The following is a 16,767-nucleotide window of genomic DNA, read 5'->3' on the forward strand; positions in this document are numbered from 1 at the left end:
TACCCTAAGGAATGAATCTAAGGCTCCATTAGACATGCTCTCCTCTATGATCATCATGGTGTTACCTGGACAAAGGCAGACAGCAAGACAGACCGTATGAATCGAAGTTAAAATTGGGATAGAATGTAGAGAATCGAGAGGAAAAGTCAGAGCAAGTGAGAGCGGTAATAGAGACAGAGACACGGAGAGAGAGAGAGTGGGGAGAGATACAATAAAGTGAGTCTAGTCCACTTGGCAGCACGGCAGGCATTGTGCAAAGCCATTCTTCACCCAGTGAACTGTGGTGAAGCCGGGAGAACCTGTGTGCTGCCCTGGCTGTCTCAGCAAGTTTAACGACCCTCAAATACTCAAGCCTGCATGCACACACACACACACACACACACACACACACACACACACACACAATCTGTGCACAACAATACACACAGAGCAACAAAGTCCAGGTATGCATGATCATATACACATGCATGCGTGCGTGCACACACACACACACACACAGTGTGCCCAGGCACAGATGGCAGGAATCCAGCAGTGCTATGAAGTGCACAGAGAGGGAAAATAAGACTGCAGCAGTTGGAGGAGAAAGGAGGAGTGGATTATGGGAGGCAGGCACATAGGCGCTTGATAGATATGTAAACAATTTGATATCTTATATAAATATACATATCCTGAGATAGGATGATAGGCTGACAGTTTGTGCAGGCCAGGCAGTGTAAAAATATAATTTGAGAGTTCTAACATCCACAATTCATGGTTTGCCAGTATTTCTGGGCTTTCAGAAAACTATTTGGAAAGGTTACCAACAACAGTGGGGAACTGTGAGTCAGCACAGAGACACTGCCATCATTTAATTAATCCAAGTTGGAGAGTGGATCAGTGCTTTCACTATGTGCTGGTGGGTTGCACAGAGTTGGAATGAAGGCCACAACCAAGGACCTACCAAGGAAGTCTATCATTTGTGTCATCTGCTGTTCTGTTGCATACTGCACTGTGTGTGAAAGGATGTAGAGATGCAGAGAGGAGGGAGGGAGGGAGGGAGGATACACTGGGGAGGGGGGTGCTGCAAACAGAGAGGATGGAGTCAATTCTTACAGCCATACACACTTAAAAGATCTTAATTTTGATGAATACTGAAAGTCCCTGAATCTTACTGTCCTGCTTAAGACAAACAACCTCTTGTATGTACCCAATCAGGTTGCCAGAACAGCTCAATCATGTATGAAAATGTTTTATTATAACATGACTAGTTAAAGAATAGGTTCACAATTTTTCAAGTCTGGCTTAAAACAATAGTCAGGCACCCGAATTAACATTGAAACTGATTTTTCTTAACATTCCTCCTGTTTATTGTCCATTAAGATACCTCCTAATGTGCTTTCAGTGTAAAATCCTTGTTTTTTGCAAATATTTATTTAAAGGTTTATCCGAAGCTTACATGAGGCTTCATTCCCTCTTTGTATCTTAACGGACAGTGTTTTTCTGTTCAGCTGCAGTGGAAGGAGAGTAACAAAAAGATAATTTAGCACTAAAAACACTGTAGCATCTACTTGATTTGACTAATTTGGGCGGGAGCTTCATATTGGCTATATTTTTGCACAGAAGGAGGCGGCTTGTGGGTCCCTCCCCCTTGTGGGTGTGGTGGTGTATGTATTTACAGAGACCCTGTCCTCTGCCTGTATTTTCTTATTATTTTGTCATGTTCAGCACGTTTCTGGGCATCAGCCTTTGGGCAGTGGGTTCGTAGCCCCCAGCCAATAATAGCACGCAGGATGTTAAGTTAAGACTCTTAGCGTAGCATAGTTACATTGCTCCCTCCGTCTCTTTCCTCTGCTCTGCTCTACTCTCTGTCTCTGTGTCATGGATGCATAAAGAGCTGCAGGTCTGTGTGTCTATTCGATCGAGGGCGGGGCTGAGCTACACACACGCAGAGCAGAGAGGCCACAGCGGACAGGATGAAGCTCTGCACTCACACAAAATCTGGCAATGCGGCACCTTCCTGCAGGGTTATGCGGAGGTGTGGGTGTTTTTATTTGTGCTTTAGAACGTAACTGTGGTGAAACAATAAGAAAATAACGTTTTATTTATCTAATTCACTGATTTGCTCTCTCTCTCATTGAGCTGGAGAGGAAGGGCTAAGTTTGAATGCTGTGTGTTTACAAACACCAGCCGGCAAATCCTGCACAGTGTGCCTTTAAGGGAAAAATAACATATTTTTGTAAAAAAGAATCAATCAGCAAATGCAAGCAGCTCTGTCTAACCTAACACTATGTTTCTCATGTTTCCTTCAAAAAAGGTAACAAAGAACCTTATTGCATTTTCCATAATCCTATTACCTATAATCCTGGAACTGCCAGTAAGAAGATGGGAGCAAATGCTGGGTCACGAAAGAGGAAGCTTTTCTGGTTAATGACACCCGTGTTTTTTTATATGGCCTTGAATTAAGGCAGGAGGGAGTTGGGTGCTGGTTGCTAGGTGTGGTGGAGGGAAAGAAGAGGGCTGAGTGAGGATCTGGTGGGGGGTAAGTGATGTAAAGCAGGTGATTTGTAGTCCAACAGTATGTGGGTGTGTGCATGTTTAGTGTTTGTGTGCATGGATGTGTGATTTCATGCCAAGCAAAGAGGCAAGCAAGCAGGTGTGTGTGTGTGTGTCAGTGATAGTGAAAGACAAAGTGAGCATATGGGACTGCCTTTATGTGTGTGTGTGTGTGTGCGTGCGTGTGTGTGTGTGAAGAAGCAGGCACCTGAGTTGTGTGTGTGTTCGTGATAGTGGGAGAGATTGGAGTGGATCTCGGGGCCCCGCTGGGTCTCTAGCACCAATTACTGTACCCTGCACATCTGCTGCCATCCTACTGAGCACAGAGTGTGTTCGGGCATCATGCCCACACACACACATACGCACACACCACACTGAGCGTCACTGCAGCAGTAACAAAAACTTCACAAACTCTTAAAAGCTTCTCCCTTCACCTGCCATTCCCATTAACCTCTACCTCATCTTCTCCGTCTCTCGTGTGTCTTTCTTCCGTCTCCTCCCTTCAAGTTTATTTTTCTTCCCCTCCTTCCATCCTGTTTTCGCTCTAGGACCTCAATTGCTATCTGTCAGCGGAAAATGGGCCTTGATGTAGCTTGGCTGCTAGCGTAAGGCATCCATCCCGCCAGCTCACTCTCTACTCTTCAACCTTTTCTTCTCTCCCATCCTCTCGTGCCGCCCTCTTTGCTGTGATCGTTGACCCCCTCCACGTGTGTGATATTGAGGTGGTTGGAGTGTCCCACCGCTCTTCCCTCTTCTCTTCTGCTGTCCATCATCTTTGCTCCTCCTTCTTTTTCCTCCCATCTCTCTCCATACTCAACACAAGTGATGACTCCCTCTGTACATGCGATATCGAAATGGTCAAATTCTAATTTCCCTTTTTTTTACCTCATTCTGCTACCCTGCTTTTCCTACAGCCTCTCCAATCCTGCGTCTTGCCTCACTTCCTTTTCCCCCCCTTTCCTCCCTCTTTGGTAATGGAGGTGGCACATTCCTCCTTTGATCCTTGGATTTTTTTCCCCCTTCCATGCTTTCTCCAAAACTGTCTTTCATCTCCTGTTTTCTGCTTCATCTCCCCACCGTCCTTCCTCCTTACCAGTGGTGATGACTCCCTCCAGTCGGATGATGTTGGAGTGGTCGAACTGCCCCAGGATGCCGGCCTCGCTGAGGAAGGAGCGGCGCTGTTTCTCAGAGCAGCCGGCCCTTAACGTCTTTATGGCCACTGGCAGCTCTCTTTTACTGGGCAGCTTCAGGCAGCCGCGACACACCTCCCCAAAGTCACCTATAGGGGGAGACAGGCAAACAGAGGTCATGATCCCTTTTTGGTAGATGAACAGCCAGACAGAGCAGAGAAATAACAGGACAGGGTGTTGCAGGTCAGAGTGATGATATGGAATAATATATGCAGAAAGATCAAAACAAAGTGAGGAGGAATGAAAAAGGCTGGAGCAGAATCAGATGAAGAAACACAAACATATTGGGGAGGAAGAGAGATGACGCAAATTCAACACTATTGAGAGAGAGACATGAAATACAAAGGGATCAAAGAGAGATCAAAGATTGGGTAGGGTGCAAGTGAAACAGTGGAACATCAAGAAGAGACAAGGCAAATATAACTGATTGAACTGCTATCTCTAAAATCTCTCGAAGGCAGGTTGAGGGATAGTGCAGCAGGTCCAAAATACTTTGGGTTGCCTAAAGATTGCTCATGCCGTGGATAGTCCCAGCTCTGTTTGCTGCCTATGCTAATACTGTGATTTATCTTTTCATATTTGATAGTGGAAAATTGTAGCAAGGTTAAGAGTTCTTTCGCTTCTACTACCATATTAGAAAATTGGGAAGTGGAGTTTGAAAGATGTGGGCATTTACCAGACAGGGAGCATCTTACAAAATGTAAGATCCAGGGTTTTTCAAGCTACATGTAGACCTATACTAAAGACTGAAGGTCAGGGCATCTTGGTTTTTGCTGCTTCGATTTTGTCTTCTGTCTCTCATTCATTAAGTCCCCCAACTTAATGAAAATGCAACACTTCTGCTTTATTCTCATGTAGAGTTGTTGTACCTGTGTGCACAATTCTCTCAATCTTGATGCTCGAGTTGTCCAGCTCCTTGGCAAAGGCGTGAACGGCCTGCAGCAGGTCCTCACAGGTCTCTGGGTCAATGTAGGTCCTCCGTGTCGGGATCTTAACTGGATTTGTACAAACACACACAAATGTACAATATAACATTAAAGGGGACATATGGGATGCACATTTCCAGGTCTATATTTATATTCTGGGGCCCTACTGGAATATCTTTGCATAATTTACAGTTCAAAAAACTATATATTTATCTTGTACTGGCTGTTTATGCAGCCCTTCAGTTCAGCCTCTTTCTGAAACAAGCAGTTTTAGCTACTGTCTCTTTAAGGCCCCCCTCTCGGTGAGCCCACTCTGTTCTGATTGGGTAGCTTCTGGAAGCAGTCCCTTGGCAGACTTGACAAACAAACACTAGTAGTAGTTCTTTGTCCCCATTTTTAATTCAAAATGGAAACTTCTCAGATACATCTGTACATATTCGAGCCTGAATCTCAGCCAAAATATGCAAGTGGATAATGTGAACAACCCATGGAACAACCTTAGCAACAACCTTTGCGACACAACAAAGGCTGTGCAACGGCAGCCGTTTGTGGGTACATACAAACAATCTGATGTTGTCACAAGGAGGAAGTTTTGGAGCTTTTACCATGTTTAACATAGACATCCGACATCATAACAGTATAAAAATAAGAACAACAACAAAAAAAACATTTACAGAAAGTCAATAATAAGACAAAATCTAATAAATCTGTGGGACAGCAGCACAGAATTTATGGTGAACATTCTCCTCTGTACAAAGAAACACGTGGAAACTTTAAAAGAAATGTCTACATCAAACACAAAATAGATAAAAAAGAACCAAGCTCAGATTCAGATACCATGAAATTAAACTGTACAGGCAAAGTAATTCAGCTAACTAGCCAACTATTTTTGTTAGCATAAAGAGATGTCTGTGGCCTTAGCAGTAACCTTCTCTCAACACAAAGCAAAACATTTCTCATGGCTGTATCGCTTTGTGCTCTATTGAGGCTAACATCAGTGGGGAAATTGGTGTCTGCTTCTTCAACAAAGAACTTCTCTCTCTGATTGTTGAACATTAGACTAAAACATTACCTCTATAAGAAGCCCTTGCTCTTTGATCCAGATGAGACTGAAATCAATACTTGAGTTTAACCATTAATGTTCGAGACAGCTGAAACATTGTCTGCTATCACACTCCACTATAACAATATGCATACTGTAAATTACTCAGTTTGACATGTTCAGCCAGTTATTTGTGGTTATAATAACCAAACATAACCCAAAATGCAAATAGATGTTCATCAAATGTGTTTTTTTTTCTCTTCATTTAAAAAGATATAAAATGCTTCCATTGATGTATCAATTGTCTAATTCTTTGTTTTTGTTTGTTTTGAACTTATAAACTCCAGAGGCAGAGGGAAAACCGGGATCAAAGGCTCAGAGTGCTAAAATCTGACTTTGGGTTTCTTTCACAAGGCTTTAGTCAGATCACAGCGCTCTTCCAACGGGCTTTTTGTCTTTTCGCTTGCTTCCAAATGTTATCTCGCTAACACACACACACACACACACACACACACACACACACACACACACAAAATAACAGACAAACACACACACAATATAATCTTCACTCAGAAACTGGGACAGGACATAATAGACAGTAAAATGCTGAGGCAGAGAAACCTTGCCATGGCACTGGCTTGCTGCTTTGTTGTTAGTTTTAGAGTTTGGGTACTAACTCCCCCACTCCAAAAAAAATGACAGCAGCCTCAGCATAAAAATCTCCAAAAATAACATGATTCTATGTCCTTGATCCCCATTCTGACATTTGATAAATAACCCAGCATGTGTAAAAGTGTGCTAACATATGATAATAGGACGAGGACCGAAGTTAAAACAAGTTTAAATACCGATTTGGAGTCTGAAGTCAAAATAGATAAATAATTGTATGTTGCTTCACAAAGAAAAGAAGGTTATTACTAATGATTACCGTGGATAATTTCTTTCGAGGACCTCTACAAGATCACCACTGCGACACTAATGAGACACAACAATTGGAAATCCTAGCTGACATTTAGAGCTGAAAGTGATATTGACTCCAACTGTTTCACTGTACACAACAAAACAAAAACACTACCTGCTTTCTCAATGAGCACCTTGTTTTCTTTATCAACTGCCTATTGTATTTACCCAACACTAACAACTAGCAAATAAACTTGCTAGCAGATAGCCAATAACCATTAACAACGGAGTATAGTTCTCAATTAGATGACCTTTGACCCTTGTTACTGCATGTTAAGGCTAATCTTCCAGGAAAAAGACTGGTAGGTTTCCCAAAAGCCAGGCAGAGGCCCTGAAATGTGATTACAGCTCCAGATCGACCTGAGGGATCCTATACTGGCTGCCTCATAACGGCTTATTGATCCAACACACACACACATAAACACGCGTTTGCTTGTGTGTACAAACACACTCACAGATATGCACTCACACACACACACAGACACACACACACACACTAACAAATACAGCCAAAAGTCCAATTATGAAGCAAATGAAACCTTTTCTATTCAAGGCCAGGGCTGAGTGGACGATCGAAGACTCTTTTCTGTCAAATCGGGTTCTCAAATACACTGCTGTTGCTTAAAACCATCTATACAGTACACACATAAGAGGGGGATGCCCATGTGCCTCATAAAACATATGGGCTGAAAATGGCTGCAAAGGTTGAGGCACTTAAATACCACACATACACACACACACACACACACACACACACACACACACACACACAGGCATGCACGCTTCATTTGCTCCGTGGCTGATTAGTTTCAGGGTTAACTGTGTCATTGCCATGAGCGATTGAGGGAAACTAAAGAATATTCACACTTGGATGCGTGAGCGGCACATCTTCAGTGGACCACAGAGTGAACACACATTCGGTAGCTATAGCCGCAAATATTTTCCATTCTAGACAAAAAGCCGCAAAAACTCAAGCGCTTTATCACGCCTCACTATCACACCCCTCTTTCCCTATTCATTTCCCCTGATGCCTTCTTTCTCACTCTCTCTCTTACATGCAATCAGACTATGGACGATATCTAGAACTGGTCCATTAATGGAGTTTACAGATGAGTCTTGATCCTTTCCTCCAGCTCTCCCATTGTATGTTTCTAGGTCACATACTACACAGACATAAAACTAATATTCTGAGCAATGTCATCAATGATGAGTCTCTGCATGTCTGCCAACTCACCTCTTCATGCTCCATCCCTCTAACTGCATCCTTCACTCACTCATTTATCCTTCTTTTTTCCCCTTCCTTCTTCCTCTGCTTTATTACTCACACAACTCATTTATTCATTCATTCCTTCTCTCCATTTCCTGTCCTTATGTGTTAATATATGGCTGTGGAACGTGTTTTAAGAATCTGGCAGGCGAACAGATGGGAAGATGGAAAAAAAATTTAAATCAGGCTTACATGACACTCACTACCTCACAGAAACCCTATTCTTGCAAATGGATAAGACAGACCTGCAGCACCGTGAGAGCACAGAGAGTCCGCGGTCACAGAACAGGAAGCGGACTCAAGAGAATGTGTGTTGGATGAAGAGAACAAAAATGTGTCTTTGTGCCTATTTGTGTGAGTGTCCATGTTCTATTAAAAAAAAAAAAAAAAAAAAAAAAAAAAAGAGGTGTGATTGAAAAGCAGGCCAAAAAATGTGTGTGTGTGTGTGTGTGTGTGTGTGTGTGTGTATGTGTGTGTTTCTGTGTGTGTATTGCGTGCTTGTCAGCTGTTGGCATGTCTTTGTTTGGGCAGATTTTATTCCCAGCCGCATGGCTTTGGCTCATTATTCATCAGGCATAGTGCTCCAAAACTCTCCAGAGAGCTCAGCATGCTGGGAGATTAAACAACGCAAATGAGCATGCACACGCGTGCACCCGCACACGCGCAAAATTTACAAAACTGTGTACGTACACACACACACACACACACACACAGGAGAAAACTCTAAGAACGCACACACACATATCCACTGCATTAGCAAAGCATTGGCACATGCACACACACCAACAGGAAGAGATATGTCAAACTACTTCCATTCTGTCACCGTCAAACAAAAAGCCTATTGAGAGCTTAGTGAGCAGAGTTTAAAAAAAGAAGCATTTACAACCTTGTACAACATCATATACAACAACAACATTTAAAATCCTGTTTTGGAGGCGCAATCTCTGCTGCTGCCTGCCTGCCTGCCTGCCTTGTTCTGTTCTGGAGCTTTTAGCCCCTTTCTCCTTTTCCCCTCCCCCCTACCTCCAGCTCTTTATCTGTCCCCTCCTCCTGATTTCAATCTCTCCCCATCAAAATCACCCACACGCACCACCTAATGGAGTGTGTCAGTGTGCTCAGAGTTGGCTCGGCATGCACTCAGAATTAAGAATTAATGCCGTGGCGCTACTTAATGCCTCAAAAGTCATCTGCGATGCATGTGTGTATTCACATGCATTCCAGCACATGGAATAGTCAAGACAAAGCATTTATTGACAGATTCCTCCTCTTATCCTCAGAGCTTGAACACAAACACGCAACAGCGATACGATAGAGTGATCACCACTGTCACTTACACTGGAAGTAAAGTTCCTCGTCTCCCTCTTGAGAAGCTTTGCTGTAGCCGCATTGTCTACGAAGAGAAACAAAGACAGGCGTCAGGCATGTTTTATCCCAATATGCAGACACAAATCATGACAAGCATCAGACGCTGTTATCTTGCAACGTAATAGATTACATGGAATGTGCAATAACTGTGGGATGAGAGAGAGAGCGGAGACAAGAGTATTGATAGTGGCGATGGAGAGGATACGGAGAGGCATTCAGAGAGACCCCTGACGTGACGGCACTGATGAGCAACAGAAAGATCTGAGGCTGAGTAAGTGGAAATCCTTCCTGATTTGACTGAGCGAGTCACAGACACACACCGATCAGCCTGGCATGGATACGCTATTGTTGTTTCGCCGCGATGGAGTTTTTTTATGAAAGAGGCGAACACACATACATATACGGGCGACTGTACTTCATACACGGATGTGCACACACTGTTATCTCTCATCGCTGGACACCACAGGGGGTTTAAAGAGGAGAGAGCTCTTTATGATCTGACTGCTGATGGCTTTTCAGCTTAGCGGAAACTTGGCTCTTTACGCTCGCACACACACACACACACACACACACACACACACACACAAACACACGCACACACAAACACTGTAAGTGACAGATTAACAAGTGATGAACAGACATTCTGGCTGGCCGGCACCATGCTTACTTGGATTAGAGAGAGGGATGAAAAACAAGACAAGAGGATAAAGCCAAGGCATTGAAGAAAGTTTTGATGGTAACATCTACACTACATCTGAGTTTCTTCTGACAAACAGGATGCTTATAGTATAGTATAGTATATTCTTAATATATTCAACATATACTGTATATGAAAATACAAAGTCATGAACACTTTGTGGTGTTTTCCTCCAGGTTACAACCTGCATTTTAGTTTATATACTGTGGGATTTATGACTGAACAAACATATTTATGCACGTGTTAATATCGGTATCATATCAAGTAAACGAGAGACATAATTATCGTGGCTGGTTACCGTGTTTTCAGGGATTATGGACAAAAACACACAGGGACAGTCAGGTGAAGGAGCGCTGATCACAGAATGGAAAAGTTTTGTGTCAGAAAGAAAAGATTCGATGGTTAATGACAATGAGTGAGGATGTCCATGCACGTGTCTATAGACCTGTGTGTGTGTGTGTGTGTGCGCGCATATGTGTGTTTGAGTGAAATATAATATCTGCTCAGGGAGCCGTGTGTTAATGGGAATGTCAGAACACATCAGCACTTCACACAGAACCGTTACAGCTGAGAGGGAGTTCACAGAGAACCTGGCGGACTCGCATTGTGTGATTTAAGCACGAGTGTGTGCGCTCACGCTCGCTTCTTTACATGTATGCATATGTGAATATTTATCTGTGTCCGTGTGGGTTTATGTGTGTATGCGCAAACACTTGTGTGCGTGCATTTTACAGGATTGTGTTCTTTTTTTTTTTGCATGCGCATGTCCCTGTGAGTGTTCGCACGCAGGGAGATGAGGGTGAGGCTGACACATCCCTCAGCCTGTGTAGCAGCAGGGTCTGAGACAAGGTCAGGACCCTGTCTGTCAAAACACACCAGCAGACACATGCAGCACAGATCCTCAGGGCAGGAGATACCAGACAGGGGAGAAGAGACAAGAATTAATAGATAAGGGAGCACAGCAGAAAAGGGAGCGAAGGGGAAACAGGAGGGAGATGAGGACGGAGGGCATTGCGGTACCAAGAGAAACAAGATGCAAGCGACCTAAGGGGGAGTAAAGGTAAGGGAGCAAATGGAGAACATGGCAAGGGGATGAGGGCAAAGCAGGGGATAAGTCACTGAGAGAAAAATGTTGAGAAGTCAGGAGAGGCAGAGGAAGTGAAAATAAGAGGTTACGGTTAAGAGGATAATTGGGCAGAAGGGTATGCAAGGATGGAGAAATAGTTGAAAAGGCACACAGCACAGCCCATACAGTACAGGGGCTGGGGTAGAGGAGCAAGGAGAATAGGAAGAAGAGGCAGAAAGGATGGTAGTCAGGAGTGCAGGGCAAGAATGGCTGCAAAAGATTAAAATTAGGGAAGCAAGGCAATGGCGGAAAACTTCACATACAAGGGCTGATGAGTTAATGGAACGACGAGAGGCAAATGAGCAAAACACCAAATGAAAGTACATGAATATATGATTTAAGGGGAAAAGTCAAATGATTATGGAATATAGGAAGTGAGGAGACTAAGCCTTGGAGACAGGAAATAAGAATAATTGGAAAGGCTGCATGGAGGCAAAGTTGCATGACTTGATTCCTTTTCCATTACCTTTGAAATGTCACAGATGTGACAAAAATGAAATAGCAGATGCAAAGTAGTTCTTTTTAGATGGTGGCTTCTTTTTGGGCATGAATTCGACAGAGGAAAGCTAGAGAAAGAAGAAAAGAAACCGCAGAAGGATAGAAGAGATGGCAGGACAACAGGGAGGAAATGTGGAGGATAAAGAGGATGGGAGGGGAAGGGAGGGGGGGGGGGTTAATGGAGGAGGGGAGTGCAGACATGCCAGTGTACCTGGGCATCAGCTGTGTGAAGGGAGGAAGAGGAGAGAGAAGAGGAGGAGGAGGAGGAAGAGTGGAGAAGGAGGTCGAGAGCAGCACCACGCTAGCAGGAGTTACATTGGAGGAGCTCGAGCAGACGCTGCTGGGAAGAAAAAAAGGGGGTGGGGGGGCGGTGGGGGTGCCAATGTCAATCCTGCTCTATTCATTACTTTAAAAAGATGGTCAGTCAACACAACTTTGGACTGATGGATCACTGAAATAATCATAGACCCATTCCTTTGAAAATATGATGAAATTTATCCAGCATTTTAATCTGTCCCAAGGCTGTTCCAATTTTATACTTTTTACCAGAATTTCGTACCAATTTTTAAAATTTCACACTTCAGAGGAACCAGATGGCTATGGTTAAACTAGAGGCAGAAAGAACCGCCTGGATGCCAAAACACTGAAAATTCTTGCCAAACTCTGTCACTGTCAGCTCAACCTCATCAAATGTTAATTTTGGCAAGTATTTACATATCAGTCTTAGTCGTTTTGAATGTCTTCATGCAATTAATGAAGACTAAACTGTCAATTTTCGTCTAGAAAGGATAAATTAATCCAAACAATTAAGTATTATATTCAATATTTTTTCTATTCTATATGGTGTAATTGTCAACAAATGACATAAAACTGACATTCCCTGTCAGAGAGTCTCTTAGCTCCAAGCTCATTCATTCCTACTGAAGATGTAAAGCTTTAAAAATAGGTCACAAATATGTAAATACTTTCAACTTTATATAGTTTTTAGCAAACATCATTCATGAGTTAATAGTGCATTAGTTAGGGACGTTATTTTGTTGTTATTTGCAAGAACTGAGCCTTTAAACTTTGGCAAGAATTCTAACTGTATCCATTTGTTGTGAAATCTATTTCCTGAAGTCATTTCAGCAAGTTTTTACTTACTTATTTGATCATACTATTTTATAACTGTGTGAGGTGAATGTGTTTCATTGGCCAGAGTATCATCTCTGGCACACAGCATTGGGAAATAAATGCAGAATCTTTAAAAGATAGAGGGTGTAGTGTATCTTTCCCATGGGAGCTATGTTTTAAAAGGGAGCCATGTAAGGTGAAATCTCTTTTGAATGTGCACGAGTGAGTAGAGTATTTTTTTATCATATATGTTGTGAAAGAAACTGTAGAGCGGGTGTTTTTTTTGTGTATTTTCAAGAATCAGCATGTTGTCCGCACATCATTGTCATGATGCTAATGGTGTAAACACAAAGTAATCACGATTTTGGTTGACAAAATTATCATTGGTCTTACCGTATATTAAAAGCACCTTAATGGCAATTTCAAGTGAATTATCATACAGCTCACTCACACTCCTGTTTTCAGGAGAGCTTTAAAAGCAAAAAAAAAAAAGGGAACAGACGCCATGTAAATTTAGTCTATTCACTGCCTGCTCTTTCCTCGCCTTACCTGAATTCTCATCTAAAATAAAGTGCAGTTATGGAAATAACATGAATAATGGGTGTTAGAGTAGAAATAGAATCATAGCTGACAGGTAAGCAGAGAGGAACTGGGCCGGCACAGACTTATGTGGGGCAAAATACATGGAAAATTAGGGAATTTCATAAAGCCACTTTAAGTTTTATCCATCATAAATTTTATCCATTAGAACAACTCGTTTGTAAGATTTAAAACACTGACACATTTGTTTTGTTCTATTACCGAGAGCTATTCCAGGTAAATCTACACTGGGCTGATCCCTGCCGATATGAGTAGTTTTATTCGGAAACTTTGTCTCGCACAAACCATAAAGACATTATAGTTTTAAGCCAAGGTTAAGAATAATTAACAGTCCCAAACTTACAAATGAGGTAATGCTGATTTAAAATGAAATGGCTACATGCTGTATTTCCAAAACTGATAAAGAGCACTTTAGAATGACTTTCACATTTGAAATGGAAGACGTCTGTGTCTGATTTGAGACATGAAAGCACTGATCTGTACAAGACACACAGGAAACTACACTGCCGTGCTTAAGACCTTTTCTCTTGGCCTACTCGTCTCTTCCTACTCTCATTTTTTCCCCTTCAAATCCCACTTTTTGTCACCAAGAGTCAATGGCCCCATGAAATGACCCTCTCTGCTTTAATTCCCGCTTCTTCCTTTCTTCTTGATCTCTTTTCCATCTCCTGCTCCTGATACCTTGTTACTCACTCACCAGACATAGACATACTCACACACTCAATCCCAAGACACACACACACACACACACATGCAAGCTGGTATGGCCAGTGAAGAGTAAACAATCCCTGCACTGACCAGTCAAGCCTGGGCTTCCTGGAGAATGTTTGGGCAATGCCCTGGAACTGTGGTTCTATCAAACTCTGTCAGGCACCAATGTATCTGTGTGTGTGTGTGTGTGTGTGTGTGTGTGTGTGTGTGTGTGTGTGTGTGTGTGAGAGAGAGAGTGACAGGAAAGAATGAGATAGGGTGTGGAGGTCTCAAAGAGAGGAAAATACAAAGTATTCATTCATTTCTTTGTCCCATCAGTTCATTTCCCCACATTATTCTTGTTGAGAGTTCTGAATAATTTTCAATGTACGTCACAGTGATGTTCTGGCTCAGGGCCGGCCCGTGGCATAGCCCACATAGGTGGTCGCCTAGGGCACCAAATAAGGGAGGGGGACACGAAGTGAGTTACTGACAGGTATGCTTGCTTCTGTACAGCTTTGGGAAATATGATATGTATGAATATGAATGGCACCTTGACCCCAACTTGCCTTTTGTCCAGAGAACAGGGAGGATTTGTCTGAGCTGGAGGTATCATTGTTACACCTCATTTTAGTGCGAGTTCTTGGACTGGAGGAACTATTGTTGCACTTTTTGGGGCTCCAATTTAAATCTCGCCTAGGGCACCGACATAGTCAGAGCCGGCCTTGTCCTGGCTCCAAATGACTACTTTAACAGCGAGGGAGTTTTACTTTAAGTCCATAACACACTGACCGCACAACAGCAAGTCACATAAGGTGCAGACATGCTAATGTGTATAGGGGAGGTGCAGCTGTATGTTAACATGACCACACAGCATAGCATGAAACACAGTACAACATGGAATGCTACACTGAATGTGCTTTTTTTTCACTTGACTTCTGTCTCAAGGAGCCAATTTTTCAAGCTGTGGTTCATCAAGCTCATGTTGAAACTGAGCCTTGTATAAGTCTGGCTTTTGTTATACCTCAACAATAATTTTCACCACCGTGACAGCTAAAACACGTGAGAATATCACATATCATCACCGAATAAATGAAGAAGTCACTACAGAGGCTGGGATGCACCATTTGAGGGAGCAAATCTGAAAAAAACTGATGCCACTACTTCTTCGGACCTGCAAAAATACTAATAAGGAGGGCGACACATTCTGTTGCAGTGCGGTGAGTCCACCCATACTGCCTGCCCTTACATTTAAACAATAGGCAAGTAAGCTGCGTGTTTGTTTTGAACTTTAGTGCCACCTCGACAGAAATAGTTAAGAAGAGGGAGACCTAATCCATGTGCACATTTTACAGCTGCTGACACGTACTTTACATTAACAGTGAAAAATTAAGTCAGATTTTCTGATTAAGTGGCTTTCAGGGGCATGCAAAGTATCCCCGTGCATATCCATAAATGTAATGCATGCCTCGAATGCATGCGAACGCCTGCGTCCATGCCTTCATGTGTGTGCAGTAGGACTCATTTGCATGCGTCTGTGTGAGCGGGCAGATAGATGTAACTGAGACCCTCCAGCTGTAGCCGGGAGCTGGCTGTCTTTGCAAACACGAGAGCATGGTAATTGAGGCATCAAGCCATTCCCCCTCTTTGTCTCTATGCAAAACATGAAGAGCAAGTTAATGGTCCAGCAGCGATGAACAATGGAGACCACTTTCAATGAATGCAGTGATGGAAATAAAGGAGAGAAAGATAAGCATTATTATTCAATACTGGGCTGTGCGCGAGGGGATGATGCTGCTTTTCCTCAAAGCAAGAACGTATATGTGTGTACTGAGGATTCAGGAAGTTTCTGCATATTTTGTCTGTTTCTACAGTGAGTGGGTGAGTTTGTGTATATGTCTATGTCTACGCCTCTCCCATATATTTCTTTATCGGTGTTTGACTGACTGCACCAGTCTGTATAGTGCTGTTGTGAGTGAATACAGTCCATTTCTACACCTGGTCGACTCCACTGTTTGTGTGTATCTGAATTGGTCTGGTGGTCTCTCAATCACAATCCCTTCTGTATACAGGTAGCTGCAGCTGTGGAAAAGGCCTGTTTTACTTTATCCTGCTAACGTGTGACTCCGATGGAGATCTGTGTGTGTTTGCGTGGGAAGACAAAGAGAATGTACACAAACTATGCAAATCAATGCTTCCACAGTGCATTTGAAAAATCTCCCTGGACGGATATTAGTTGGACACCAGCCAAATGAAATGAAAACAAGACTGGGTAGAAACCTAGTATATGGCTGGACCATGTATGAAACACTAGAGGGATTTTAATTTAAAATGACAGATATAGGAAGTGGCGACACATGGCGCAGACGTTTATAGGGCTGGTCCAGCTGTGGCGTTCCAGCCAAAAGAAGTAGCAAAAAAAAAAACCATTGTTTTTCTGGCCATGTGTGTATGTGTGTAACTGTGTGGGCGTAGATATGTGCTCCCTACTCATCTGCTTGCATGTGTGATGGAGTATACAGTAGCAACTGTGTGAGTGCATGTTTTTCTGTGTGGGCGTGTGTGAGGCGAGCTGGCAGAATATAGAATTGGATAGGAGTCAAAGAGTAAAGTGGCTGGAATGGTAAGCTGAAAATGCACTCCCCCCTCAGCCCTCCCACCTCCTCACCCCTATCTGCTCGACTGAATACAACATGCTAGTATATGGCAAGATATATTCAGTGCAATAAACAAGTCAGTAACACATGCATTAAAATGCCTG

General features: G+C 42.9%; 1 protein-coding gene across 1 annotated transcript in view; it reads right to left on the bottom strand.

Moving 5' to 3' along the window:
* The window catches only part of LOC122969699 (ephrin type-A receptor 7-like), a 154,523-nt gene that overhangs the window by 9,786 nt on the left and 127,970 nt on the right, over positions 1-16,767 (bottom strand). Inside the window, exons 9-12 of the mRNA XM_044335620.1 lie at positions 9,252-9,307; positions 4,592-4,717; positions 3,626-3,811; positions 4-65 (exon numbers count right to left, since the gene is read on the bottom strand). Coding sequence (XP_044191555.1) covers positions 4-65; positions 3,626-3,811; positions 4,592-4,717; positions 9,252-9,307 — 430 coding nt within the window. The remainder of the gene's footprint in view (positions 1-3; positions 66-3,625; positions 3,812-4,591; positions 4,718-9,251; positions 9,308-16,767) is intronic.

The sequence above is a fragment of the Thunnus albacares genome, chromosome 19 (genome assembly GCF_914725855.1).
Source record: "Thunnus albacares chromosome 19, fThuAlb1.1, whole genome shotgun sequence".
Lineage (NCBI taxonomy): Eukaryota > Metazoa > Chordata > Actinopteri > Scombriformes > Scombridae > Thunnus > Thunnus albacares.